General features: G+C 32.1%; 3 protein-coding genes across 4 annotated transcripts; 1 reads left to right on the forward strand and 2 right to left on the reverse strand.

Annotated features, from left to right (window-relative positions):
* Positions 1 to 6,620: 6,620 nt before the first annotated feature.
* Positions 6,621 to 9,397, reverse strand: LOC107861976 (photosynthetic NDH subunit of subcomplex B 1, chloroplastic). The gene is made up of 6 exons (XM_016707395.2): positions 8,707 to 9,397; positions 7,866 to 8,056; positions 7,493 to 7,750; positions 7,253 to 7,358; positions 7,030 to 7,115; positions 6,621 to 6,887 (listed from the first exon to the last, which is right to left on the reverse strand). The coding sequence occupies exons 1-6, from the start codon at positions 9,319 to 9,321 to the stop codon at positions 6,722 to 6,724; spliced, it is 1,422 nt and encodes a 473-aa protein (XP_016562881.1). The 5' UTR covers positions 9,322 to 9,397; the 3' UTR covers positions 6,621 to 6,721.
* A 4,472-nt stretch (positions 9,398 to 13,869) lies between these two features.
* LOC107861977 (probable GMP synthase [glutamine-hydrolyzing]) lies at positions 13,870 to 21,574 on the forward strand. Its single transcript, XM_016707396.2, has 5 exons — positions 13,870 to 14,874; positions 19,567 to 19,624; positions 19,855 to 19,938; positions 20,049 to 20,190; positions 21,050 to 21,574. The coding sequence occupies exons 1-5, from the start codon at positions 14,337 to 14,339 to the stop codon at positions 21,419 to 21,421; spliced, it is 1,194 nt and encodes a 397-aa protein (XP_016562882.2). The 5' UTR covers positions 13,870 to 14,336; the 3' UTR covers positions 21,422 to 21,574.
* A 1,266-nt stretch (positions 21,575 to 22,840) lies between these two features.
* LOC107861978 (probable WRKY transcription factor 40) lies at positions 22,841 to 25,124 on the reverse strand. 2 transcript variants are annotated; one of them, XM_016707397.2, is made up of 5 exons: positions 24,938 to 25,124; positions 24,654 to 24,719; positions 24,176 to 24,535; positions 23,975 to 24,091; positions 22,841 to 23,651 (listed from the first exon to the last, which is right to left on the reverse strand). In XM_016707397.2, the coding sequence occupies exons 1-5, from the start codon at positions 25,010 to 25,012 to the stop codon at positions 23,187 to 23,189; spliced, it is 1,083 nt and encodes a 360-aa protein (XP_016562883.2). In that variant the 5' UTR covers positions 25,013 to 25,124; the 3' UTR covers positions 22,841 to 23,186. The 2 variants fall into 2 exon arrangements, with proteins under 2 accessions (XP_016562883.2, NP_001311753.1); NM_001324824.1 differs by lacking the exon at positions 24,938 to 25,124 and having other exon boundaries at positions 23,187 to 23,651; positions 24,654 to 24,674.
* Positions 25,125 to 27,818: the final 2,694 nt, after the last annotated feature.

Below are 27,818 nucleotides of genomic sequence, written 5' to 3' on the forward strand. Positions count from 1 at the left end.
CACTGGTGAAGACTTATGAAATATAGCTGCGTCCAATGCCCAATAAACGAGACTGACATGTACCACCAAAGGTGTTAGAAGATGTGATTTTGCCTCCAAAAGATAAATGCCCACCAGAAATACCCAAGAAAGATAGACAAAAGAAAAGTACTGAAAAGTTTTCAATAACATCAAATCTATGTGGCAAATGTGAGTATAAAGGCCATAACAGACACACTTACAACTACTTTCCAATAGAGATGTGACATTTTTCTTTAGAGTTTAATCAGACATGTTTACATAGTTCAAAGTTTTGAATTCAATAATTTGAGTTAATTACTCAAAAATTCATTGCTTGATATATTCTGTTTGCAATTGAAAGAGAAATATTTTTTTAATATCATTGTTTATAATTTATTAGTACTATTGTCCTATGCAAATATGTTAGAGTTCATGAGGAATGTTAGTGAAACATTTCCTATATGAAATTATAAAGTGATACATATTAAAAATTTTAATACTTTTCTATGATTCATATTAACCGTTCGTTAAAGATATGTGAATCATATAACTATTTAATCTCAATATGTTAATTGGTGATATATTTTAAACATGTTATTTTCAATTGATATATATATATATATATATATATATATATATAAAATTAATATTATTATATGATTCATATAAACCGTTAGTGAAAAATTATTTGATTCATATTAGTAATTAAACTTAACATGTTAATTGGTGATACTTTTTCAACATAATGGTTAAAGTTTATTTATTTTTAATAATTTTTAACTAGTGATTCATTTTAATCATTTGATAAATGGTGATTCATATGATTTGTGATTCATTTAACTGGTTATTCATCTAACCGGAGATTCATATGATAACAGATTAACATGTTAAGTGGTATTTGGTGAATCATATAAAAACTGGTTAATAATATAAACGGTGATTCATATAAAAACAGATTAACGTAACTTCATATTGGTGATACATATTAGATCACTTGTGATTGTTAACAAAATGATGATACTACATATCAATAGATAAAACTGAAAATTAGTGATAGATTATGTAAGTTAAATTGCCCACAAAAGTACTAATACCAGAACTGCTTCTAAGATAAAATGTCATGACATTAAAAACAAAAAAAAACACATTGTCATGATATATCCAGAAATTCCCTAACTTAAAAAATAAAAACAAAAATTCACAAACATAAGAAATCAATATCCTTTTGTCACACAATAAATACTACACAACTACGGTTCAACATCAATCATCTCCGTATCCTCAGATTGAATGAAGGTGCGTTTAAGCCTAGGCGGATCCTAGTTGTCACTAACATATCCAGTGCATATCTTGTTCACACCATAGTACCATAACAAGGATGCGTATCTTGTATGATATTTTTTTGGATCAAACTCTGAAGATGGTATTTGATATCGTCACTTAAAAATTCAGCTTATGCTGCAACAAACAAGCCACAATCCCTGAAAATCAGAAAAGTAGTTATTTTATGTGTTGCCGTGAGCTCTTATTTAAAATAATCTATATCTATAATATCTTAAAAGTATAAAGACCCTTAGAAATATGATTTAAACTTTTTACCCTTCATTAAAATATTCTTCAATAGGCAAAATAGTCTTTTCATATTTTTTTAATTATCAGTATTTAATTTCTTTATAATATTGTCTCCTAAAATATATGAAATTATGACTTTAAAATATATGGTAAGATACAATAATTATTGATAAATTTTGAAGTTATCAATATTTTTGTTAAAAAAAACAATTACGTTTCCTTTTTACCAATTATGAAGCAATTATAGTTGAACCTAAATTTCTTTAACAAACAAACAAAAAAAAAAAAATCTTACGCATTAGTTAATGTTGGAGTGCCTGCTTTAATTTTGTCAACTTTTTTTCAAACTTTTCCTTAAATAACAAAAGTTTTTATATAAGAAACTTAACGAACCATTTATTTAAGGTATTTTCAATTAATAACTATTAATTTTCTTAATGCCAAACATTAGACCTCACGTATGTAGAATATCTTTTATTTTTAGGGTCAAAATGAGTGTGAGTAATTAATAATTTTATCAAAAAAAATTAATTGTTGATTCCTTCTCTATTTAAATCGAACACTAAGTAATATTTAGTACTTTTAAATATAATTGGTCTAAATTATGACACTTAACACCTTTAAGTCAATTAGAATTTTATCTTATTTGAAAAATAATCTCTTCAATGCTATTTAAGTAATATTCAAAATCAAAATTAACAAGAAACAAAGGACTTCGTATACTTCTATTTTTTTTTCTTATTTTGATTCTGATTCAAGTCTTTTTTTGCCTTCATAATCATCATATTTTGTGTCTTTCTTTATTTCTTTTTATAAATAATTGTAAAGATTATATATAAATTATACATGATCAATAATTGATCTCAATGAATTCTTCCATCTTGATAATTTCTCGTGTTTCTCTTTCAGTTAAAAATGTTGTTCGAAAAATTAGATGAATCAAGCATGTTGTCACTGAATGAAAACAACCCAATAAATCTAAGAGTTCTCTTCTTTTTTTTCATTTTTATGTAATTGTGAGTTGATTTTGATTATGTTATTTAATTATATTTTGAAATATCATTTGTTAATATTATAGTTCGATCTTTTGTTAAACTTATTTGTTGAATTCAAATATAAGGCTGTAGTTAAATCTCGAATTAAGATATGGAGAGTTTTATTTTGAAGAAGAACCTATAAATTTAGGATTATAATTTGCTCTTTCAATTGTAGGTTTATTAATTACGTTTGAAGGTGGATCATGTACATTATTCATTGTAAATCGAGTTTAATCTATTTATTTATAGTCCTTAATTAAAAGACTTTATAATGAGAAAAATTACTTTTAAGTTCTCTTATTTGTTCTTGACATCTCATATACAAAGACGATTATGTACTCTGATGGGATAGACATAACCCTGGATAAAAATTTGTTGGAACATGTAGTCTAGAGCAAGTGAGAGTCTTGCTACAATTGCTCATAATTGCATACACCTACTGCCAAGCTTTGCATGCAATATTAAAAATCACTTGAAAAGTATGTATTTAATTGGTTGAGTTATCATAAAGCTACACTTATAAGATTTTATTGAGTCATGTAATTGCTTCCTTATTTTGGACGTGCACCAAGCTTTAAATTTGCTCTTAGTATTAGTTCGATCTCTTGTGTTTGGAAGCTGAATGCACTTATTTTTTGGACTAAATCTTAATTTATTAGTATTGAAAATATCTTCACATAAACTACATTTAAATAGTGAAAAACTTAATTGACGATATAGCTATCATGTGGTTAACTTAATTATGTAATAGACGCGTCAGAACAAACAAATAAGCAAATATAAATTATAATTATCTGATATGAATACTTTATCATGTGGCCACACGTTCAACTGAATATATATATCATCGTTTGAGTGTCTAGATGAAATTTTCTTGCAATTTCAAGGAGATATTGATATATTCCGCTAACATATTTGTATCTTAATATAACAAGCTATTCATATATTCAATACTAATCCAACTAGCTTCATCATATTTATGTCTCAAAAGATATTAAATTCAATCATTATATTAATATAATAAATTTTATTTTATTTTTCATTATTTAAATAAATAATGCTTTGAATGTAACATCGGGTACACTAAATTATGACATTGAAATCAATGAAAATTTTAATTATTAAATTTTCCTTATTAGAGCTGTGTGGAAAGTCTAAAAATGACCAAGATTTTACTTCTTCGCTTTTTCTAAATTACATATAATATAACAATTACTATGTAGAACTTTTCTTATGCAAAAATATTTTTTCTATATCTATAATCTATAATATATTAAAAATGTGAAGCGCCTAAGAAATTTGTTGTTTGTTGAATTCACACATATCTAGAATCTATAATCTACAATCTATAATCTATATCTATATCTATAATCTATAATCTATAATCTATAATCTATAATCTATAATCTATATCTATAATCTATATCTATATCTATAATATATTAAAAGTGTGAAGGGTCTTAGAAATATTGTTTGAACTTTTTGCCCTTCACTAACAGTCTTTGCTTTAGACAAAATCGTCTTTTCACTATTTTTTTCTAATATTTAAGAATTAAAAATTAATTAAATATATTTATGATAAAACTTTTCCTGATTATAAGTCATTAGAATTTTACTATATTTTCCTAATTTAAGAATTAAAAATTAATTAAATATATTTATGATACAACATTTTCTTACTAGAAGTCATCAAAATTAATGACAACAATTTTTTTTATTAGTTTAAGAATTATAAATCAACTAAATTTGATTTTAAGAAGATTTAAAAAATCTAGAAATAAATATAAAACTGTTAGAATAAGAAAAATTTAAGAAATATAGATTTTAAAAGTTTTAAGTATGTAATAAGAATATAATCAATGATTTTGTAAAATTTTGAATTTAAAAGCAAGGAAAGTTTTAAATATATAAAAAAAATTGTAACGCAAATATAGTTTAAATTGATGTATCTCTCTTAGCTTGTGGCAACAAGGAAAAAAGTACTAAATGACAAACGCAAAAGTAATGATCCATCAACCACTTGAAACTTCTGGTGGTGAAATTTATATGTTATATGTTTATATTCACATTATTATATTAAAATCTGAAAGGTTTTTGAAAAATGATTTGAACTTTTACGCTTTATTAAAAATCTCCGCAGTAAATAAAATTATTTAATTTTAAATAATCAAGTGCTACACGTGCAAGGCACATGAGATTAAACTAGTATATTCAAAAGAACAAATGATACTTATAACATGCAGCTTGATTGTTACACAATTCCATCAACAATGTGAACATCGAATGCATGCTGGTCCGTCTTTTGCTTGTATGCGTCTAGAAGTGACCAATTAACCAATTAAATCACCAATTAACCAGTTAATCTGCAATTATATGAATCACCCATATGAATCACCAGTTAACATAATCATTTATATGAATCACTGTCTATGAATCACCAATTAAAATATCATTTTAATGTTTCACCCATATGAATCACCCGTATGAATCACCAAGAAAATCTGAATCACCAAGTAACCAGTTAATCTGTTGCTCTGCAATTATATGAATCACCCATATGAATCACCAGTTATATGCATTACTGAATCACCAGTTATATTAATCACCAGTTATATAGAATCACCGGATATATGAATCACTAATTAATCATACTTACATAATTTCCTCAATCTTTGTGCATTGTATGCAGAACTAGATTTCAAGTAGAGGTATATTTGTGCAGATGTATCATAGTGATACATCTGGTTCTAGATGTATCACTATGATACATGTTATCAGATAGTTAAAAAAAGTCTGCAAATCAACTTACCACCATACGCATGACTTTGCCTTTGTGATAATAATACCTGCTATGACGGAAATTTGGGGATATGTTCAATTTCACCTTGATCTACCATTTGCACGTTGGAAACTTTTTTTTTAGCAGCAAAATCTTCTCTTCAAATTTCAATTTTTCAGGTTAGCTCCGCTGCTTTGATCGATTTTAGGTAAAACCTAATTTGGTGCAATCAAATTCGCCCGTAGTAAAACACAAGACTTGATTACTATCATGAACACCTTTTTTGTGTTTCAATTTGTGAAATCCCCAAGCTGAATGAGGGTGAATCTTCATTGGCCATTAAAGATAAAATAAATTAACACAAAAGGATTTTAAAGCGTAAACCAAAAGCTAACCTCGTTGAAGAAGATGTCAATTTTTGAAGTTAAAGGATGAACGATTATGGTTGAAATAAGTTCAGAATCTACTAAAATGGGAGAGATTTTAGGGGAGTAATTTGTGGGGGGGCGGGGGGGGGGGGGGGGGGAGGAGGAAGAAAAATGCATAACCTGTAGAGAGAGATGACGTGAAAAGGGGAGATAAAATATGGTGTGTAAGTTATAGCATATGTATCACTAGTAAATATGCAATAAGGGATTTTATGTAATTTTTAAAATATTAAGGGATATTAGGTAATATGGTGCCTCAAATATGGGCTTTGTGTAATTTTTCCAAATAAAAACATTGAGCACAAATTGTGGAAGCAGGCTACTAACAAGCCCAATGATATTGACTCTTCTCTATTTCTGGCCCATTTTTGTATGTGACTTGTGATACATCTTTCCATATCAAATATGTAAATTTTGTTTCAAAAAACTTTAAAGAGTTTATGTTCAAATTTATGATTAAAATTAAATTTTTTGACTTTTGAAATAAAAGTGCAACACATAAATTGAGTATGTGTTATCACTCTCTATCATTGGAGTTTGTCACACTGGGTTTGCCTAGTTTACCTGTATGGTTTGTGAGCGGCGTTTTGGTTTGTGTGCACTCTAAGGGTAGAGGCTGCAGAAGCCCGAGAATGTTGCAGATAACTAAATGCAATTTCTTGTTTGGATTGCTTCGTGTTTCTGTAGTTTTGCTTACAGAACAAAGTTGTGGAACCAGTACTCCAAGAGGCTGAACAGGGAACTATTTCAGGAACTAAATTGCTCCCCACATTAGTGTATACTGGGTTATGTGCAGTTGAGAAATAAGAACATAATTATCTTTCAGCTTCTATTAATTACCAATTGAATGAAAGAGTAGTTACTATGTATGGAAATGGAAGAGAAGGGGAAGATGTAATATTTAATTAAAAGATCGCTAGGGGCATGGTAAAAATTTGGACAGCTCTCTTCACAGCTTCAACGTCAATATCAACCAATTTTCCGGTCTTTGATGAAATAGCTGCACACTTGTTTTCTTCTGCGTTAGGAACAAAACTTCTGGCCTTATCCTCAGAACAGAATAGCCCAACGCTGCACAGAGAAAACGAAAGCATATTTCAGACATGGTTGCAGACCCCGTAAAGGTACTTAAACTGATGGTAACAAAACACTAGTGTATAGACCTTCCACAAAGACCCCAAAATGTCAAAAGTTTCCCAGTACATGACATTACCTTGGCTTTCCACGTGCGTGAGCAAGTTGTATAGCAGCTGTATTCGTAGCTATCACTCCAACAGAATCATCAACAAGAGCAGCAAGCTAAGGCAGAGAAATTTATGAAGACTGTTAGTTTTCTAATGCTCATTATATCTCTGGCTCCAACCAATTTATTTGTTTACGGTTCTTCAACTTAGTGCATCGGTCATTGATATCATGATTTGGCTGAGAAAACAAACCTGTCCAGGGGTGGTTATGAACAAAATACTAGCATCATAACCAACTGCATCTTCCACGTTTTCTCTTTCTTTTTCATGTGGAATGACAAATACTAGCTTGACTCCCCTGATCAAATGATAGGTTAAGAATCCATTAGTTTTTGACGAAAAAGATTAATCTGCTAATTCGAGAACTCAAAAGATTAGACGATCAAGTAGTCAGCCTTTTTTCCGACAAGGGATAAAATACTGACATCATACCTGATCTCTGCTGCTATCTCAGCCCATATCTCAATTGGAAGCAAACTATCAGTATCACCCTTTGACTGCATAGAAGCTTTTGAATCTGATTTAATCCCGTGAATTACAATATATTTTCCTTTCTGTACACCAGCATTCTTATATTTTGCCTCTACAACCTCCCTAAGCTTTCTTGAGATTGAAACTTTAAGTGGGGGTAAAGGTTGTCGTGGTACTTTACGAGCTGGTCTGCCCAACCAATCAACCATCTGGCGGTACCTATATCAAAAAAAGTGTATCCTTAAACATATCATAGGAACTTTGACGAAGTGAAACTGTTTTAACTTTTTAAACTCCCTATTTTGAAATGAATCTTCAGTGGCCATCTACGTACATATGGTATCCACCCTCGGAGAGATTCAGGCTTTCTGGCGTAAAAGTCTCTGACAGAAACAATCCTGCTCCTGCAGAATTCACATTTGGATAAATGTAGCTAACTCTGTCTCGGGCAGTTGACATAAACAAAAACACTGCATGTCCAATCCCGGCCAGTTTGGTTGACAAGATCATATCATAATACCTACTCTGCAACAAACCATGCATTGGAGCAAATAACTTAGCCAAAAAAGTGTCTATAACTCTCTATTATAATGCAGGATGCGTGAAGCTCAAATGCAGGCAGTAAGATTTCTAATCTCCATTATCCAACTTAAAAAGTCGATTAATATCTTGAAGCTAGTGTAACCGATTCTTTTAAAACATGGTTTGCTCAACTTTTGAAGTATCTTAAATCTGGAGTTGTTGCTGAAAAATATATCTGATACAGTATTGCAGCTTACTATGATCTCGCTGTTTTTGTCTAGCAAAAGGTTGCTTTCCATTTTACATAACTGAACGCTCTTGGGACAATATATTATACTTAACAAACACGAGAGAATAAGTACGAATTCATACCAAACACCCCCCTGTAGTAAACATCCGCACTATGGAGGTCCAGAGCACTCAATATATGATATTATCGAGAGCACAACAACAGCCTTTTCCAGGCAAATCTTAAAAGTCACAAAAGGCAATTAAGGAAATAATTTAAGTTCTATTCACGGTCTGATTAACATGTATATCTACACAACTAGGTTACTCGATCATAAGGTAATGACAGTGTTTGATGTTTTCTCTAATTTTAAGGTGCAGTATGATTACATGTATTTGTGGATGTTAATAGAATGGCAGCAAACCTTAAGAATTCCAACCATATCTGTATACTCAGCAGGTTCAGGGAAATCATCATCAAGATCATAAGCATTAGCCCACCTCACATTTTTATTCATCTCAAATGTCTGTTTACCCCTAGGTGATGCAACAATATCCACTTGAACACCAGGGTACCTGTCCTTAATCATCTGAATTGCTGGAAAAAACAGCAAATTCTCGTAAACCCCACCATCAAGAACACAGCAACATCTCCTAACATCACCTCTAATTTTCAAACCCAAGGAAGCAATTTCAACAGAATATCCCATTGGAAATTTAAGGAATCCATATGGACTGTCTGGATTATCAGGTGGCCTTGGGTCCTCATCCTGTTTACCATCAGAGAAAAGTGAACCATATTCCATTTCAGGATCATCACCATAGTCAAAAGGGTCCAACCATGGATTCTTTTTCTTGGCATTGAGGCAAAAACTCCCTGATTTTCTGGCAGAAAATGTGGTGTACAATGAATTGTTGTTCAAGAAAGGTACATTTGTGGCATGGGGTATAGGAAAAAAATATGGTGGATTAGTGTGAAAATTAGGAGAAATGGACTTAGGTAGTAGAGTAGTAGTAGTAGCCATTTTGAGTGTTAACATAAAATTCTGCAACTTTTTCTGGAGATAGCTAGAGAACTATAACAGAAGCTGACGTTGGATTTGAATGTGTGAAGGTTGTTAGATAAGTAGGTCCCAATGTTCTCCCTTTGTTCCTGCTTTGTCTTTCTTTCTTTTTTCCTTTTTTTATTCTTAAGCGCTCACTAACAAAGGTGACTCAACTAAATTTGTATTCACGCTGACTCGACCAACAGAGGCGGACCCATGTGGTTAGCTGAGGGTGCACGTGCACCCGATAACTTTTTTTAAAAAATTGTATATATATATATATATGTATAGATATCCTACTAAAGAGTTAATATATATAATGTGCACCCTCAATAACAAAAAATGTTTGGGTGCACCGGATCTAAACTCACATGCTAGCATTCTTGTCAGCTGGCCTTTCCCAAATTCCCTCAAAAGTCAAACTCCCTGTAAAGTGAAAACTAGAATTACAATTTTAATTCTCCATTTGATCGTAATAGGTATATATCTCTTCCTTTATTTTTTTTATTTTTCTATTTAACTTTGAATAATGTTAAATCATAAATGTTTTTAATATTTATTTGTTGCTTGAAAGTTAGTGTGCAAAATTTATTTATATTTTTTTTCTTGCTTCTATTTAAGTTTATGGACTTTGATTAAAAATAAATAATTAATTTTATTTATATTCTCGATGAATTTTTTATTTTGTAGGAATTTGTTATTGATTCTTGTGAATTGAAAATTTGAAATTGATAGATATTATTCTCCTTAACCAAGTTCTAGTTTTAAAGACAATTCGCATCGTCTTAGCAAAAGTAAAAAAGGGCAAAAAAAGCTTCAAGATCCATTATATTTAAGCATAAATTATAAATAAAGCGTGAGATTTAACAAAAATAAGCATAAAGGGGAAAAAATATAAACATACGTCTAGTTTAAGACTAATAATATAAGCATGAATGACAAATATATGAACACAAAATTTTATGTTTTTTTTATTAAGTGAAATATCAATTGTTTAGTGTTCGTATCTTTAGAAAAGCCTCATTGAAAGCATATCTAATAAATTAAAACCTAAACTGCACATTAAAAGAGGCGAGCGATCAACATAAATTTGAGTCTTTATTCAGAACTTATGCGCACCTTTGACAATACTAGTGCACCCCCAAACTTAAAATCCTGGGTTCGCCTCTGTCGACCAGAGCTAGATTCACAATGGAAAGTCCCATATTAGGAGTAAGACTCTCTCTAATAAAGGTGACTCGGCAATCTGGATGACTCAACCAAATCTGGATTCACACGGAAAGTCCCATGTTGAGGGTGGAGTATTCCTGAACAAAGACGATTCTGCCTAGAAGGATTTGAACTCGAAACATTTGGTTAAGAATGAAGGAAAACTTATTACTACACCACAATCTTTGTTGCTCCTGCCTTGTCTTTCACTACTTCTATTTTTGTTTTTAGGACCCTAGCTAATCCGAATTAGCATCGCAAAAAGTCCCAACTAAAGAAAAACATTCTTTACCAGGATTCTTTTCAATTTTGAACTTGCACTCAAACTTCTAATTAATCATGGAGGCGAAGACGAATTCAGGATTTAAAGTTAATTAATTACTACAACGATTTCAGATTAATATGCAATAATAATTGAATGTGCAATTAAATATTTATATATATTTAATAATTTTTTTAATACAAATTATTTAATCTAAAACAATTGAATTCACATGATCCTATCCATCCCACCAAAATCTTGATTTTTACTACTTTTGTTAGTCAAAATACAAAGTGCTAGCAAATAGCAATTCTATATTTGTTCCATCATAGTGAGAATAAGCTACAGCTTCCCTAAAAAAGATTGCTTAATATGCAATCAAGGAGGAAAAGATGCATGAAAAGGAAAAGAACTCGCACAAAATAAAATTGTGTTCCAATTAGTCAAAAAAGTAAAATTAGATAGAGAGTCAATGATAAGATCAAAAGGAAAAAAAGATTACATACAAGATCTTAAAAGGGAAAAGTGAATTCTTAGCCCTTGTTTTATTCACTAACTAGCTTAAATATGCCACTAATCTTTTTGAATTATAAGGTAAGCTCTCTATAAATCAGTTTTTGCGCTTTTTGTTATTTATTTATTTATTTATTTTTCCTTTTATATGATCTTAATATGTGAAAATATTGGCTGATACTCACTTAGCAGCAAGCTAATTGTGATTAATTAATTAATTAATTACTTTTAAAGGTATAACTCTTCAAACATAGAGATTGAGATACCACTTGATTGTTGATATTCGTGCCTAATTTCTTAATCAAGATTAAGTTATTTTAATTACTTTTATCAGAACCCCCACCTACGCAACACTAACAAAAGAAAAGAGACTCCACAACACTAACAAAAGAAAAGAGAACACCAAAGGATGTGGTGCGGATGAGACTGCTTCTTCCTTAATAAAAAATTTCGGATTCGAGTTTTGAATATGGAAAAATCCTTGATAGGGAGCGTTACCTCTCGAATGAGGCCCTACATGGCATGATCTGGATTAGTTGAACTCTAATACGGGTACCGAACACCGAATGAAAAAAAAAAATAGAAGATAATTTATAAAATTTTACATTCCTTGATTTTGCTTAGAAAATATAGATGTAGCTGCCTCTCCACCATCACGTATCCATCATAAATTGATATTTGAAAAGTTGAGCTTCAATCTCTAGAGTATGCTGTGTTTGGGGAAGAGTCAAATTACAAAAAATTATTGTACGCGGTCTCACTTTACATTTCCACAAGAAATTATTTCCATGGTTGAATCGTGACCTCCTAATATTATTTTCATGGCCTTAACTGTGACCTCCGGATTATATGACAATAATTTTATCGATCACTTCAATCTAAATTTTTTTCTTAAATTCAATTTTCTCTATCATTTTCCGCAGTAATAGATGAGCAATAATTAAGCTCCATAATTAGATTCGTGCTTATCCTTAATTAAATTGTGTTTTAATCCGACATTTCCTCCTTGCCCATTATTTTTTGTTTCAAATTGGTCAAATTATGTTTCTCATTTTAAAATGACATTTTAAGGGTTAGTAGGTAGCATATCCTTTCTTAATTCTAAATTTCGTAGTCAAATAATATTTTTATTATTCCAAAGCATATCAATTCAGAAAGTAATGATTGACACTTCAATGAAGAATAACATCACCTACTTTCACAAAAGAAAATACTACCAAGTAAATTGAGAAATAGTAATTGATAAACCACCAAAGGATTTGGTCCATTGGATGAAACTGTTTCTTTTTTAATTAGAGGTCTTAAATTCAAATTTTAAGTATAAAAAAATTCTTGATAGGGAGCGCTACCCCAAGTGGGACATCAAATTCCAATGCGGGTATCGAACATTAGATGAAAATAATAATAATAATTCAGAGAGAGGAAACAACAAAAGGATAAAAGAATGCACTCGCTCAATTTCTTTTTTCACATCAATGAACTATTAAAAATAATTTATTTATGCTATATATTAAAATTTTAATTTATTTATGTCATTATTTTTTAATGGTGATATTACAAAACCATCTTTACAACGTATTCTTTTATTTTTGTGAGGAGAAAAATTATTTTCGATAAACGTTTGACTCAAAAGAAAAATCATTGACAGGGTTGCAAGAAGATATATACCAAAATATCAAGATATACACAATGAAGCAACAAACAATAATACACATATGAGAATATGAAACTACGTGACCATTAAATACTACTACTAGTAAAAACGAGGGACATGAGGCTGGGTCCTTGTTTCTCTCACAACACTCGGCTATCTAATAAATTTCTATCATAATCGTCGATTTTCATACATTTCTATTCAGGTAAATTGAAGTTGTATCATGTCATATATAATTATCTTTTCCCAAATTCATTTTTGACCTATCTCTATCATTTCAACTCTTTCTATGATTAATCACTCACATTCATTTACAATCACATTTATATATTTTTTTTCACATACTCAAATCATCTCAGTCTCACTCTTCTCAATTTATTTTCCCCTTCTCACCTCAAATAACTTCATTTCTAGTTATATTTTTTCTAGTATATATGTTCACACTTCATTCCTACCCCTTATTTATTACTCCCTTTATTTTAAAAAGAATGACATATTTTTCTTTTTAGTCTATTTTAAAAAGAACGATCCTTTTTTATTTTGACAATACTTTAATTTTAACTTTCCACGTGACATGTTTAAAACCATAAGATTAAAGGATATTTTGATAAATTTGATTTGACAAAATTTTAATTTAAGGCCACAAACTTCAAAAGTATTTTTTACTTTCTTAAATTTTATGTCAAATTAAAATAGATCATTCTTTTTTAAACGAAGAAAATATTTTTAAAATATTATCCTTAATTAAGTACATAAAATTCTAGTAATAATCAAACTTAGATTCAAAAGTATAATCAAGTCAACAAACATAAAAAGAAAAGTGAGAGATTGCAAAGTTACTATAGTCTTCATTCAATTTATTTGTTTTAATTTTCCATAGTCTTTTCACTAACACATTTATCATCATAAGATTTGGAGTAATTATTTTTAAATTTTATATCAAATCAAAATTAGACGAAGAAAGTATTAGGTGGCAAAAGATGAGTGGCGAATCACGCTAAAATGCAAGTGAAGAAAGAGACACACAATAGTATTCCCCTCCTCTCTCTCTCTCTCTCTCTCTCTCTCTCTAGAAATATCCTTAAAGAAGTCGCCGTTGGTTTCCCAGATCCGACAGTCACCATTTTTTCTCATTCATTAAACCCTCTCTACTTTACCCCCCAATCTCATCCTCACCCATAATGTGCTACTCTCTAGGGTTTTAATCCTCTACTCTTCACTCCACACTGTTACAATGCACCTTCATTCTTCTTCCTTCCACACCTCTTCACCTCAACCCTAGTAAGTAAGTAACCAAAGCACAGTTGAAACAAAAGTTTTAACTTTGAAATTCATGGTTGTACCTTTTTTTGTGCTGAAGTAATTGGTTCAATGTCGGGAGGACCAAGGGTTAAATTGATGAATAATGCTGATTCCGAAGTCCGATCAGTACTCGGCCCGGCAGGTAACAAGTCTAGATCCGTTGAATTAAGAAAGCCCGTTGAAAAGCCCGTTAAGAACAACAAGCCCGAAACTGAAGAGTCTAAGGGCAAGAAATTTGAAGGAGCTGATGTTTTACATGAATCACGGTCACCCGTGGCTGTTTCGAAGAAATGTGGAGCTGTCACCTCGATTTTGAAGCAGCAACAGGACCACAGGACGTTGCTGATGAGGCCGAATCTGTCGCTGAATGCTTCCTGTTCTTCGGATGCTTCCACGGATTCTTCTCAGAGTAGAGCATCCACGGGGAAGTTGAGTAGGGGTAGCGTGACGCCGAGGGGTGGAAGAAGGAAGCAATGTAGCCCGAAAGTGGTTAAGTCTGAGAAAGTTGGGAAAGTTGTTGGTGAAGTTGAGAGCTTGTCTCCTGTTTCTAATCCGGGTGATGGTTTGGTGATAAAGAAAAAGTGTGCTTGGGTGACCCCGAATACTGGTATGTGTAATTCTCTAATGTTGAATTTCGTTTGTTGTGTGTGTACCGTTATAGAGTTTTATGATAAGGCAAAGACATTGTTAAAGTGGTGTTCTTGGTCAGCAACAACATACCCAACAGAACAAAGTGGTACTGGGGAGGGCAGAGTGTATGCAGAGGTAGTTTCTGAGAGAACATAGATCCTCGGCTCAAGAAAAAGAACAACATATAGTAATGGAAGTACAAGAATCAATAAATAGTAACAAAAACAAGAGAGCGTGTAAAAACAGTACTATAACAAAATAATATGATAGTTGAAGTACAAGAAATGGCAACAAATAGTAACAGAAATCGAGGGACGGGAAAGTACAGCTGAGTTTTGGTCCTTCTAACTAATCCACTAGCACTGGAAGATTGTGATATGTAGGTCTTTACTAGAATATTAATATTTCAAAGTGTTGATAGGGCTTGGATTTCCCAACTACATTGGGACATCAGACATGGACTGAGCTAGTTTTTCATTCAACTGAGTTAGGGAGCATGATTCCACCTCGTAGTATTAGATAACCAATGGGTATCATTTTGAAAATCCGCGTGCCTCCAAGCTGTCATCATTCAGGCCTACCAACATCGATTATGTACGCTAGGCTGTTGGATTCCGGCTCGATTGCTTGTCCATCTCTGATATTGGAGAGGATGTTCGATGTTGTTGACATGCATCTATTATTCCCTCGTGTAGTCTAGTATTAATGCTATTAATTTGATTATGAATCTTTTTCTTCATCTGGTAAGTTATCATGGACGTCTATGCCACTAAGTTGATGTTTTATGAGAGTTGAATGCCTAATTATATCCCGGTCCTATATCTTATAATGGATAAGCTTTGGATACTAAGGTCATCACTCTAATGGTTGGTTTAAGGTATGAGCAATCTGGTTACTAATTGACAGTCGTTTCTTTATTTAATAAGGTAAGTAAAAATTAATGATGGGAAAACCTCCACAATTCTGCTCAAAGACGACTGTCGTTAAAGTAAAATGTGGGAAAGCCAATATACTAGCCGATTATAAAAAAGTAGAGAACCTGCAAAAATATGGTTCTCTACAAAAGACACTCCATCTTGGCATCTTCTATACAAATATAGTTATCATTGCGTGCACAAAAAAGAAACTAGGGCTTACAGATTTTCTTATTGACAGTTTATATGCTTTCCTCAACTGCCTTGCTCAAATTAATCTGAGAAAATATGTTTCATGAAAAAAAAAAAAACAAAAAAAAAAAAGAAAGAACCTGAGCGAATGTGCTCATCTCTGACAGTTCTTAATAAGAATGTACCATCCTTTTTCTTGTGTTCCTGAACTTGGATGCATTCCCTTTGACAACTTTCTCTTACTTGAGTTCATGATGTTAAATTTGATTGCATTCTTGGTGTTGCTTGAGGCAATGAAGAAAAGCCACCTGACCTAGTATGGGAAGACGGTGAAGTCAATTCTAAACCAGTGACATACACCTGTTCAGGCCCTCAGGAAGTCACTTAAGCTTCAATTTCTTTTTATGAACAGACAATGGGAAAGAATGGTGAAATAATATTTTTGTGTGAAGAACAGACGATGTGGAAAAATGGTGAAATAGAGTGGAATTTCTCCAAATGGAAGGTCATCGGCATCCGTACATGACATTATTAAGATGCCATATATGCCTACCGAGCATGTCTGAACTGTAAACTTGATTTCGTTAGGCATTAAAGAGAATCCTCTGGTAAAAGTGGAGCTGTCAATCAGTTTTTAGCCATGATTCACAATGCATGCATGCTTCTTTAAGTATCCCCACATGGCTCATCGCGTCACACCAGTCTTTAAGTAAACTGACCACTGGCTTCATGAATTTCTTTTGAACTGATTAGTGGTGACTGGTGAGTTTGCTAATTCTGATGTGTGTCTTATTGCTAATTACTACATAGACTAGCTAGCAGTTGGCTGGAGAAAAGGTACGAGCACATGCTGGTTTGGTGAGGTTCTACGTAAAAGTTTATTGATCCATGCACGTTGGCTAACACTTTATTGATTCATGCACGTTGAGCACTTTGACCATTTGGTTTGGACTTTGCACAGATTTTCTATCTCAGACCTGACTAAAGAAAAAGGGATGGAATAGGTTGAAGATCCGCATAAACATGTCAATTTACGAGTAATCCTTATAGTACTGAATATGCTTATGTTAGGTCCAATATTTACCATGAGGCATTTTAGTCTGTTTTGAACTTTGTATATCAACATTAAAAGAAAGAAACCTTCGATGTTAAAGAATGTCAACTTATTGAGAAACGGGTCGAAATCGAATGAAGATATTAGATGTTGAGGTTTTAATGCAATGAAACTACATGGTTCTTATTTAACCTTATTACATATATGTGTATTGTGTATTTATGATAAATATGTGTATTGTGTATTTATGATAAATATTTGTAGAGATGGTTGCATCATTTTTACATTAGCATCTTCTCTTGAACCACATCACCTGCATCCCATTTAACATTCTTAATTTTATTCCTCTTTATCTTTTGTTTTGTGAAAACATGGTCAGAAGAGTGATGGAATCATGTGTTTGATATTTGTAGATTAAGTGATTGACTATGCATAACCTTTTAGAAGTTCCAGTCTGTCCTGCTCTAGAACACAATTATTTCCAAGTATTATCAAACCATCATTGGAGAACTCTCTATTTAGTATTTGTGGCATTCTTAGCTACTTTCTGGCCCTTTTGTTAAGAATTCTCATTTGCCACTTCTACAGTGGTTTTTGAGTCCGCGGCCTATTATGAGATGAACGAGTTGTTTCTAAACCTTGTTATTGGGGGTTGTTTTTTCATCAATTAAGATAAGCTTTCACTAGATCAATCATCCAGAGGATACAATTGACTACAAAAAAGGCAAAATCTCCTGATAAGCGGAAACCCTAACTGCTCATGGAGCTTACAAAGTCTAAGAGATCTAACGAACTATTTACAACAAAATGGTAATTCCAAGCAATAAAGATATCGTAAACATCTAGCTTTTAATGTGTATATGGTAGTTGATCTTCCTTCAAAGCAGCTTTGATTCCTTTCCTTCCAAATGCTCCTAATAATACATTGGGGAATCATCTTCCATGTGCTTCTGATGGACTCATCAACTCCGACACTGCTCCATATGACAAAATTCCTTTTAGACTTCTTGACAGTGCCCAACTTAAACCAAAAATATTTGCTGAATAGAACCCATAAACTTCTAGCCGCTGTACAGAGCACAATTGGGGCTTCTTTTAATGTTCTCAGTAAGATTATTAACTGTACCTTTTTATTGAGAATGTTGATAAAATCCATTTATTTAGTCCTACAGTTCTATATTATTTGCACGTATCGTACGTACTCAGTTAGATTTAGATATATAGCATCTTCAATCTATACTAAGAATTCCAAAATCTTGAATGTCCATTTCTCCTTATTATCATCTACTCCATTATTAATGAGTAATAAGAATTTAACTAAGTATGTCTCCTAATGATGAGATTTTTGAGTTTAAAGATAGAAGAACTATTGTGGTATGCCTTTTTTTAGAAGGGGGTGGGCGTAGAAAAACCTTGTTAGAATCAGGGAAATTTAACCTACTATTAACTGTATCCTTTTTGAGGAGACGAAACACTAGAATTATCTTGTTGCCTTTTTAGGACAGGAAAACTAATGAATATAATCAAGAAAGGTCAAAGCATTAGGCACCATACCTAATAGTAGAACAAGACAACAACAACAATAAACCCAGTGTATTCCCACCTGGTGGGGTCTGGGGGTTAAGATGTACGCAGTCCATACCACTACTTCAGGAGAAGTAGAAAGGTTGTTTCCGATTAATAGTAGAACAAGAACAAGTAGATAATTACCCAAGGGTGTGACTAGCGACCAATGAAGTGGTGGGAGAATCATGAGGTTTCAGGTTGAAATTCCAGTGGAACCAAAAAAACACTAGGTGATTTCTTTTCATCTTCCTAAGCCTTGATGGGTTAGTTATCCAATACCTGTCCTGGTGGGGGTAGTTGGTGGGGGTAGTAGGTACCTGATGGAATAGTCGAGGTGTGCACAAGCTGACCTAGATATCACTAAGATTAAAAAAGAACAGGTACATAGAGCATAACTAAGTTCATCTATATCTCTATTCCATTTTGTCAAACATGTTTTATGTTCTGTGATCTAGCCCTCCAACTCCATTTTCTTGTCGTACATCATGAAATAAGTTGTACGTCTTCCAACAAGTCGATCATGGTGATTTTCCGTGTGTGTAATGGATTCTAAGCAAAGGATTCATGTAGGAATATTTGTCAGGAGTCCTATTCTGGTAGTATATGTCTGTGTATGGGTAAGTGTAAGATTGATAGAATCGCTGCTTTTGGGAAAACCAAACTTTGACCTTAAAAACAAATAATTTGGTAGTGGAATAAAGTGGATTGAGCAGATTGGGGAGCGGAAAATACACAGAAGACTTAGATAGCTAATCCTAGTAAGTCCGCTACTGTGGGTTAGTCCATTGTTTGTGATGGATTCTTTTTCTGTTTTTGATCCTGTTTTCGGAAGTTCCATTATATTGGTCCATGGTCATCCGTTTTGCAGGATATATTATCGTAATAATGTAGCTATTACATTCTTATCAGTTCCCTCTGCTAATTGGTTTCATTTTGCCAAAAGATCCATCGTATGCTGCTTTTCATGACGAGGAATGGGGAGTTCCAGTCCATGATGACAAGTACGTAATTCCTACTTTATATTTTCTTGATCTTTTGCGCTATGTTGCTCGGACTGTTCAAAATGTCGACGGGTGCGTGTCAGATACTCCAGAAGTAGTGCATCTTGGAAAATCTGATTCCGGTGTGGCAACAATTTTGAAGAGTTCGAGCAACATAGCTGTTGCCGCTTGCAATAAATAATGCAATTAAATGTGATGGTCTTCTCAGTCAGTGTTACTTCTATTTACAGGAAGCTCTTTGAACTTCTCAGTCTATGCACTGCATTAGCTGAACTCTCATGGCCAGCAATTCTCAGTAAAAGACATATGTTTAGGTACATTAAGCTCTGCACCAATGCTCTGGAGTATCAGAAAATCGGTTATCATTTCATATCTGGTTGCCTTACAAAAGCTGCTGCTTCAATTTGAACTATTTGTTATGCAGAGAAGTCTTTCAAAATTTTGACCCGGTTGCAGTCTCAAAACTAAATGAGAAGAAGATAGCACCACCAGGAAGTCCTGCCAGCACTCTTTTGTCAGAGGTAAAGCTGCGGGCGGTTATTGAAAATGCACGCCAAACCTGTAAGGTACGTGCAAGTTTTCTCTATTCTTGAGTTGTCCTGATCTTTAAGAAGAAAAACCCTCCTTGTACAGCTAGGAGAAATTGTATTGGTTAGGATAAAAAATTCTCTTGAACCTTGAGCTTTTCACAAGTCAAAATGTCGGTTCTTAGTAGATGTTCTACCAAGATAGCTGTCAACTTTACATGGCAAAAGGAGACTGTTGAACCTTATTTAGGTAAATGAAAGAAGATAGCAACGCGAAATTGCTTCTTAACCACATGTTATTCCAAGCTCAAAAGTTTTCGGGTTAACTGGTCCTCATTTATTGTATCTAAGACCTTATCTGAGCAGAAAGTCTTGCTGTTGCTAATTTTGTTTCCCTGGTAACTGATAGTTTCTGTACTGGGTGCAAAATTTTCAAAATATTCGGCAGCTGCATGTGGTATGTTTTTAAAGTCAGAAACTACAGATAATGTGCGTACAAAATATAAGGCATTAGTTGAGTCTTTAATAGGGGTATGTCATTCTAGAGAGTAGGCATATTAAATGTCAAAAGAGCTTCTGAAACAGTACTTTGTAAGAATGCACCCCATCTCAAAAGATCGTTGTAAATTTGGGTAGTGGCTTTCTATATCTTTTGAAATAGAATCTACATCTTTACAAACTACATCATAGTATTAAATCATTTTTTAAAATTAAAATATAAAAGCAATTCTTAGAAGGTTGTCGTCAAAGAGAAAGTCATAATTGGCTGGCTGCTTAAATAGTGTCCAAAGAGAAGTTCTCACTGGCTCCTTAATAGTAACTGTCAGTGAGTAGTATTTTTAGAGTTTTTACTTGAGAACAATTTTTGATATCATGCTATTTATTATCTTCCTCTCAGCTCATTGATGAACTTGGATCTTTCGACAAATACATCTGGGGTTTTGTGAACAACAGACCTATAGTTAGTCAGTTCCGATATGCAAGGCAGGTGCCACTGAAGACATCAAAAGCTGAAGGGATAAGTAAAGACCTAGTTAAAAGAGGATTCAGAGGAGTTGGACCTACCGTGGTGTACTCGTTCATGCAAGTAGCTGGAATCACAAACGATCATCTCATTAGCTGCTTCAGATTTCATGATTGTGTCGCGGCAAGTGATGGAACGGATAAATATGATGGCCTTGCAACCAAGAGTGAAGTGAAGAACCAAGTCAAGGATGAAACTGAGATGGGGCTTATAAGTGCTATTGATGACTTCAATTTATCAACGTAGTGGAAATGTGTTCAAAGCAGTAGTAGTGCAATGTAATTTATTATACTCCTAGTAGATTTGGTGGCTTTGCGCCCTTGGTTGCGATACAGTTGACAGGGTGGCAAGTGCTTGTGTACAAATGACCTTGCTTATTATTTTTACCATTGCTGTGTACATCTTAGACTAAAATCTATCTGCATCTAGTTGCGTTTGCAATGGGACGGGGAGGAAAAAGGTGAAAAATTAAACTTTTAGGGGTCGTTGGTAGCTGGTTTGGAGGTGAGTTATGCAAGTACGAAATATCACACTTGGTAGCTGGTCAGAGGCGAGTTATTCACGTGTATATATAATATAATTCAAATGGTGTTAGGTTTGCGATTTAAGTACACGCACATGTATAAGTTATGAGTGAATCCATATATTATTTTATGTGGGATAGATGGTGGAATAACTAAATTTTGTATAAAACAATATATAGATTTCTTGTCTGGATTGTTTTATTTTGAGTCGGGGTTCTATCGGTAACAACATTTTGAGTCGGGGTTCTATCGGAAACAACATCTCTATCTCATATCTGAAGTAGTAGTATGGACGGAGTACATTTATCTTTCCTAGACCTCACTTGATGGAAATATAGTGAGTATGTTGTGGTTGTTGTAAAATAATAAATAGATTCTCATAATTAATTCATATATTACTCTATCTCCATTCAGCTACCAAACGACCCCTTGATGCAACAGGACAAGGCCAAAATGGGCAAGGTTGGAGTAGGTTTTTAGTAGGGGAAATCAAGTTGGTGGCAACTGGAATGCAATATGTATAAGATTATTGAAAGTTAAAACTAGCTTAGGGAATGGTCATTGACTAATACTTGTCAACAATTATGTTATGTGAGCTCTCTAGCTTACTATGTATATTACTACAAATTACTACTTTCTTGTTCCACCACTAGAAGAAATTACTTGGAATAGAAAACTTGAAAGAATTGATTGTGATTACTGATGACATCAAGTGGCTGATGCTAACATTTGGAAACCAGAGGCTATTTTAATTTATAGTCAATCTCACAATGGTCCAGAATTACTTTTGATATTTAGCTCTAGAAATTTATTCTCCTAATATCCCTCCTTTCACAATTTTCATATATAGGGTCTAGATAAGCTCTCCCTCCTCTAATGCACCAGACATTCAGTTTCACGTGTGGTCTTTTCTTCTTTTGACTTCAACATGCACTCGAATTGGACATAAACCAATAAAAAATGAAGTTTGTAGTTATAGCAGTTTAAAGATATTCTTGACTTGGTATAATATTTATTATTCATTTGGACTCAAATTCGTATTGTTTCCCCAAAATATTCACACCATTAAGAGTACTCCTGCACTATATAAGGCTTTGTTTGTAGTTTGTACGCACAATGGAGTTATAGTCTACAAAGAGTACGGACAGACCAAAAATCTACTATTATAAGTATTTATTTTCGCAAATTGCATAAATGAGCAAATTCAACAATTTAAGGCCACCCAAGTCACAATCTTGTGAGACTCATAGGCACAAATTGAGACCTAACCAATTTAGGCTGCCATAGAAAATTAGCCCATTCCATTTCCACGTGCACTTCCTAGTCCAACCTACGTACCGTTCACCAAAAATGAACATTATTTACATCTTGACAACATATCCTAGTGGCTATATATCTTTTTCTGGAACATTTCTCAAATGTGTCAACTTGAAAAACATTGAACAGCTCATTAACAATGAAGTTCACAGTTTGATTATAATCATCATTTATTTGTCTGTATGATTATTTTGTAAGAATTTTCCCGATATGGCAGCGGCTAAGGCTGCTTGAAAACTTGGATCTTTAGTCAATGAAGAAGCCATTTGATCTATAAACAACTGTTGAAACTCTGGTCTATTTTGCTGATGATGATCATGTCCTCCTGGTGATTTGCTTTTTTGACCACTTGCATTACTAGTACTAGTATTGCTGTTCACTTTCTTTTGGTCATTTTGTAATTTTTTTGGTTGTGTAAGATCCAATGTTAAGGTTGGTCCTGATGGTGTGTTGATGATACTAGTACTGGAGCATGGCATGACAGTAGTAGTATTAGCACCCACAAGAGTATTTTTCGGGTTTAATCGGCTAGACGGGGAAGTTGTAACGGGGCCTGAACCATCCATTTTGGAATGGTTGTGTTCTCCTTCATATGTCGCTACTAGAATCGATTGGTCTTCCACACTTCTTTGCACCTGACAAAACATCACGTAGCTCATTGTTAGAAAAAGACGAATTAAAGATCTAGAGCCAGTGAATTCAAAACGAGTGTATGTAATCTTATCCTATGTATAGGTACATTCCAAATGCTCTTTTTTTTCCTTCGTATGTTACACGAAAGACCGTAGTACGTTCAAGTTGCAAATTAAGAAATTACAAGTTGAAACTGCGAATTTTCCAAAGTTGGGTCACCAAATTTTTATACAATCAATAAAATATCTGTAAGTTGCAGCCTACTATACAAATAAGAAATTTGAAGGAAGACATTTGTTCTATAAAATTGTACTTAATTTAATACCTTTTTTTTGACTGGGCAGGTAGGAGCAAAAGAGCATTTGAAATAAGCTCTGGGAGATGGGTTATCTCTTGTTACTTTCTGACCATATTTCCTCCACTGATATCCATCCTTCACAATCTGTAACAACACAGCAAAAAGAATCGAAATTAGCTACGAAATTCATCGTTAATCTGTTTCGTAGTATATTTTGATAAAACTTACAAGAGAAGTATCAGATGCTTCGGTTTTGACATAAACTCTACAAGTGTTAGTTTTAATGTGTTGTTCTCTTGGTTTCTTGTTAGATGAATCTTCATCACTTGAGCTGCTCTCTGAGTGTAATCCTTGAACTGATTTCACAATTTCATTGTTGTTGTTTTCGACTTTTCTTTTTTTCGATCCATCGCTATGATGATCATGATTATTATCAGCTGCAGTACTAGTAGTACTGTTTTGCTTGTTCAAATATTCAGTCAATTGGTTTCTCAATGCATTGTAATTCTGGCACATAACTGTTAACATCTCAGTCAGTTTCTTGTTTTCAGCACTTACTCTATTTAGTTCCTCCAACAAATCACCTGCCTGCAACACAAAACAAAACTCAGAATTTTTTTGCTCTAGATCAGATGTTTCAATAAAACTTCGTCTTTATTAAACTCGTGTCTAGTCCAACTGCATCCCATAAAATGAAATAACAAACCTGATCATCTTTGTCAGGCATGAGATCTCTTCCAAGCCCAATGAAATTACTCTCAACTTCTTGTTTCTGAGAGCAAAAGCAAATCAAATTAAAACATTAAGGCAAACTAGCTAATTCATGCATATGATTGATTATACAGTGGAAAATCACGATCCTCCTTCCTGATTCCAATTTTCTTCGACAAAGAAATTAAATCGTGACTTTCTGAGCTAACATGTACTATTAGTTAAGCGATGATATGAGAAATAATCAACTGTAAAATAGTTTTATAGATCTCCACACACCGGTATATCATCAGGAACTCGAAGAGGTCTGAAGCTGAGATCCAAAGAAGTATCAACTAAACTGGTGAATTCCATTGCTTTAATCTTCTTGTGTGTATAAGATGATTTGATTGATTTCCTCTAATGCAACTGATTGGATATATAATTTGGAAACTGAAGCTTTTGCCCTTTGTTAACAGCTTATTTATAGTTGTGAAAAACGTGAACTAGTTATGATGGGATGTACTAATAATATTGGGATATTCAGGATAAATAATTAAAGTCATTAATTAATTGAGTGAGTTTGCCTTTCTTTTCTCTTGTCGGCCCAATGTATCATGTTGTTGAATTTCTTTCTAATTAGTCAAAGTCAAGCCACCACCAACGAAACTAGGAAACTAGAAAGAAAGAAACACATTGCATAAGACAAAACTCATTAAAAAAATTGTTTTATCAGCTTATCGAGTGCATGAACCAGAACTATAATAAAAAGTTAGTAAATAATCAAATAGGAGTATATTTCTTTTCTTTTTTTTTTTGATTTTTCATTCGATGTCCGATACCTGTATCAGAGTCCGACTAATTCAAATTTATATCGTGTAGGGGCTTCATTCGAGGGGAAGCGAGAATTTTTTCATACCCAGAACTCGAACCTGAAACCTTGGTTAATGAAGGATCAGCCCCATTGGATGCACCACATTCTTTGTTGGTAGTATATTTCTTTTTCATTCCAGAAGTATCACATACTTCTTCTGTCCTAAAATTTATATATCTAAAAACTACATAAAAAATATTATATAGCACAAAAATTAATAATTCAAAATATTTAAAATATATATAAAGAAAATTACTACTCTATCAAAAATAAGTATATTTGAATCTCAAAATTCAAAACATGCCACATAAATTAGAAGGGAGTATGTTGCTTCTTTGGTCTCAATTATTTTATTGTTATTTCTATTTGCGATTATACCGCCTCTTTTCATCTTTCTTTGAGCCAAAAATTTATAGGAATTACCTTTATATCTTCTCATGATAAGAATTTACATACTCTTCTCATTTTATTTTATGTATACCTATTATTTTAATTTGTTTTTAAAAAAATATCATTTTATTATAATTAAAAATAATTTTAACTCTAAAATTTTTCTTTTTATATTTAATAAAATAATTTACAATCACAATAATATCTAATTTAAAAAAAATTAAAAATCTTGATTTTTCTTAAATGTAATATTAAATCAAATAATATCATATAAAATAAAACAAAAAAAAATTATTTTTGTTCCTATCTCACAAAATGACATTGTCTTCTTGTTGTTGTTGTTGTTATAAATATAATAAAGTGACTTAATTAATTTGGTATAGGCAGAGGATGGAGGACAAGATAATAATAGTCTGCATAAATAAATGAATAGGTAGAATTTTGATTCAATCTTCCTATCTAAATTAGTCACGTCAGCCGACTTACTTGTTTATAAATTAAATATTACTATTCTTTTTATTCGATTTTACTTTACATATTTTATCTTGATATATTTATTGAGAAAAATAATTAATAACATGAAATAATATTTATATTGTATTTTAAAATTAATTATTTTTAAAATAATTAATGATAAGGATTTAGTTTTACAAAAACAAAAATTAATAATAAGGATAAAATAGAAAAAAAAAAAGTTATCTTCTTATCAAAAATGATAAATAAAAGTAGAAATTCAATTAATTAGTGACAAGTAAAAGCAAACAAAAGAGTATAAAGTTGTACTCCGTCTTATTTATTTTTACTTGTCAAATTTAATATTTTAGAAAATGAATTAAATAATGAATAGTATTTAGTGTAAATATAAAATGAATAGAAATAAATAAATTTTTTATTAATTTTATAAATTGAATAAATATTATTTAATATCTTAAAATAAAAAAAAAATGGACACCATAAATACTGTTTATAGTAATATACTCCATTTATTTAACTAAAAATTACACAAATACACAACTTATATTTTCAATATTACAAAAAATTTCAACTTCCTAAACATATTACAAAAATTCCAATATATACACAGAATGTTATGTATATGTCGGCTATGTTATATAGATTAATAGGAAGAGAGTAAAGTAATTAAAAAAATGGGAGAAGGTATTGGTATTTATGTTATTTATATATTTATTTTAAGTGGGGGTAATGTGGGCTTTACTTTCCTGTCACGTTTCCAACAACATTTTCCACGTTATCTCATTTTTTTAATAGTACTATTATCTTATTTAATTCACGGGTAAGGTCTGAACTTTTAGACTTGCCATTTAAAAAAACATAAAATTGTTTTGGAAAAACAGGAATACTAATTCATCAATTGATATGTGTACAATACGCGTGCTATATGTGTGTTTCACGGGTCTAATTTAATTTAATTTAACTTATTATAGTAAGTTACTTTTTAATATTTTCTAATTATTGTATGTTCATATCATATCAGACTTGCTATGAAAATTTGACTATAAGAAAATTATTATATTAACTATGTATAAAATTTAAATTCTTCTGCAACATTGGGAATGAGATTATTTTAATCTTAAATAATTTGCTAAGTTTTGGATATAGTTAATTAAACTAGTTTGACAAAACTTAATTCAAATTCCTTTTAAGAAGGGAGGAAATTAAAATTTTCTCGTATCTATGTTTGAAAGTTGAAGACGAATTATTTGTTTCTTTTTGACTATTGGTTGATCCTATACATAATTAATTTTAATTCAAAATGATATGTTGATCAAGAAAACCTAGATTTATAGGGTGAAAACGTAATTTTCACTTATATTAACATTTATTTTTTCTAGATTAGATAGAGAAAATTCAGAATATATGGACGTCATGATAGACTATCAACAAAAAAGTTGAATT

The sequence above is a fragment of the Capsicum annuum genome, chromosome 3 (assembly GCF_002878395.1).
Source record: "Capsicum annuum cultivar UCD-10X-F1 chromosome 3, UCD10Xv1.1, whole genome shotgun sequence".
Taxonomy (NCBI): domain Eukaryota; kingdom Viridiplantae; phylum Streptophyta; class Magnoliopsida; order Solanales; family Solanaceae; genus Capsicum; species Capsicum annuum.

Excerpts from the sequence above, each read along its gene's own strand:
- LOC107861977 (XM_016707396.2), top strand. The coding sequence starts at position 14,337 with ATGTCGGGAGGACCAAGGGTTAAATTGATGAATAATGCTGATTCCGAA. Across the intron at positions 14,875-19,566 it reads TTGGGTGACCCCGAATACTG|ATCCATCGTATGCTGCTTTT; the intron begins GTATGTGTAATT and ends TTTTGCCAAAAG. Across the intron at positions 20,191-21,049 it reads ATGCACGCCAAACCTGTAAG|CTCATTGATGAACTTGGATC; the intron begins GTACGTGCAAGT and ends TCTTCCTCTCAG.
- LOC107861978 (XM_016707397.2), bottom strand. The coding sequence starts at position 25,012 with ATGGAATTCACCAGTTTAGTTGATACTTCTTTGGATCTCAGCTTCAGA. Across the intron at positions 24,536-24,653 it reads TGCCTGACAAAGATGATCAG|GCAGGTGATTTGTTGGAGGA; the intron begins GTTTGTTATTTC and ends TTTGTGTTGCAG. Across the intron at positions 23,652-23,974 it reads CCTGCCCAGTCAAAAAAAAG|GTGCAAAGAAGTGTGGAAGA; the intron begins GTATTAAATTAA and ends ATGTTTTGTCAG.
- LOC107861976 (XM_016707395.2), bottom strand. The coding sequence starts at position 9,321 with ATGTTAACACTCAAAATGGCTACTACTACTACTCTACTACCTAAGTCC. Across the intron at positions 8,057-8,706 it reads ATATGGTTGGAATTCTTAAG|AGTAGGTATTATGATATGAT; the intron begins GTTTGCTGCCAT and ends GGTTTGTTGCAG. Across the intron at positions 6,888-7,029 it reads CACGCACGTGGAAAGCCAAG|CGTTGGGCTATTCTGTTCTG; the intron begins GTAATGTCATGT and ends TTCTCTGTGCAG.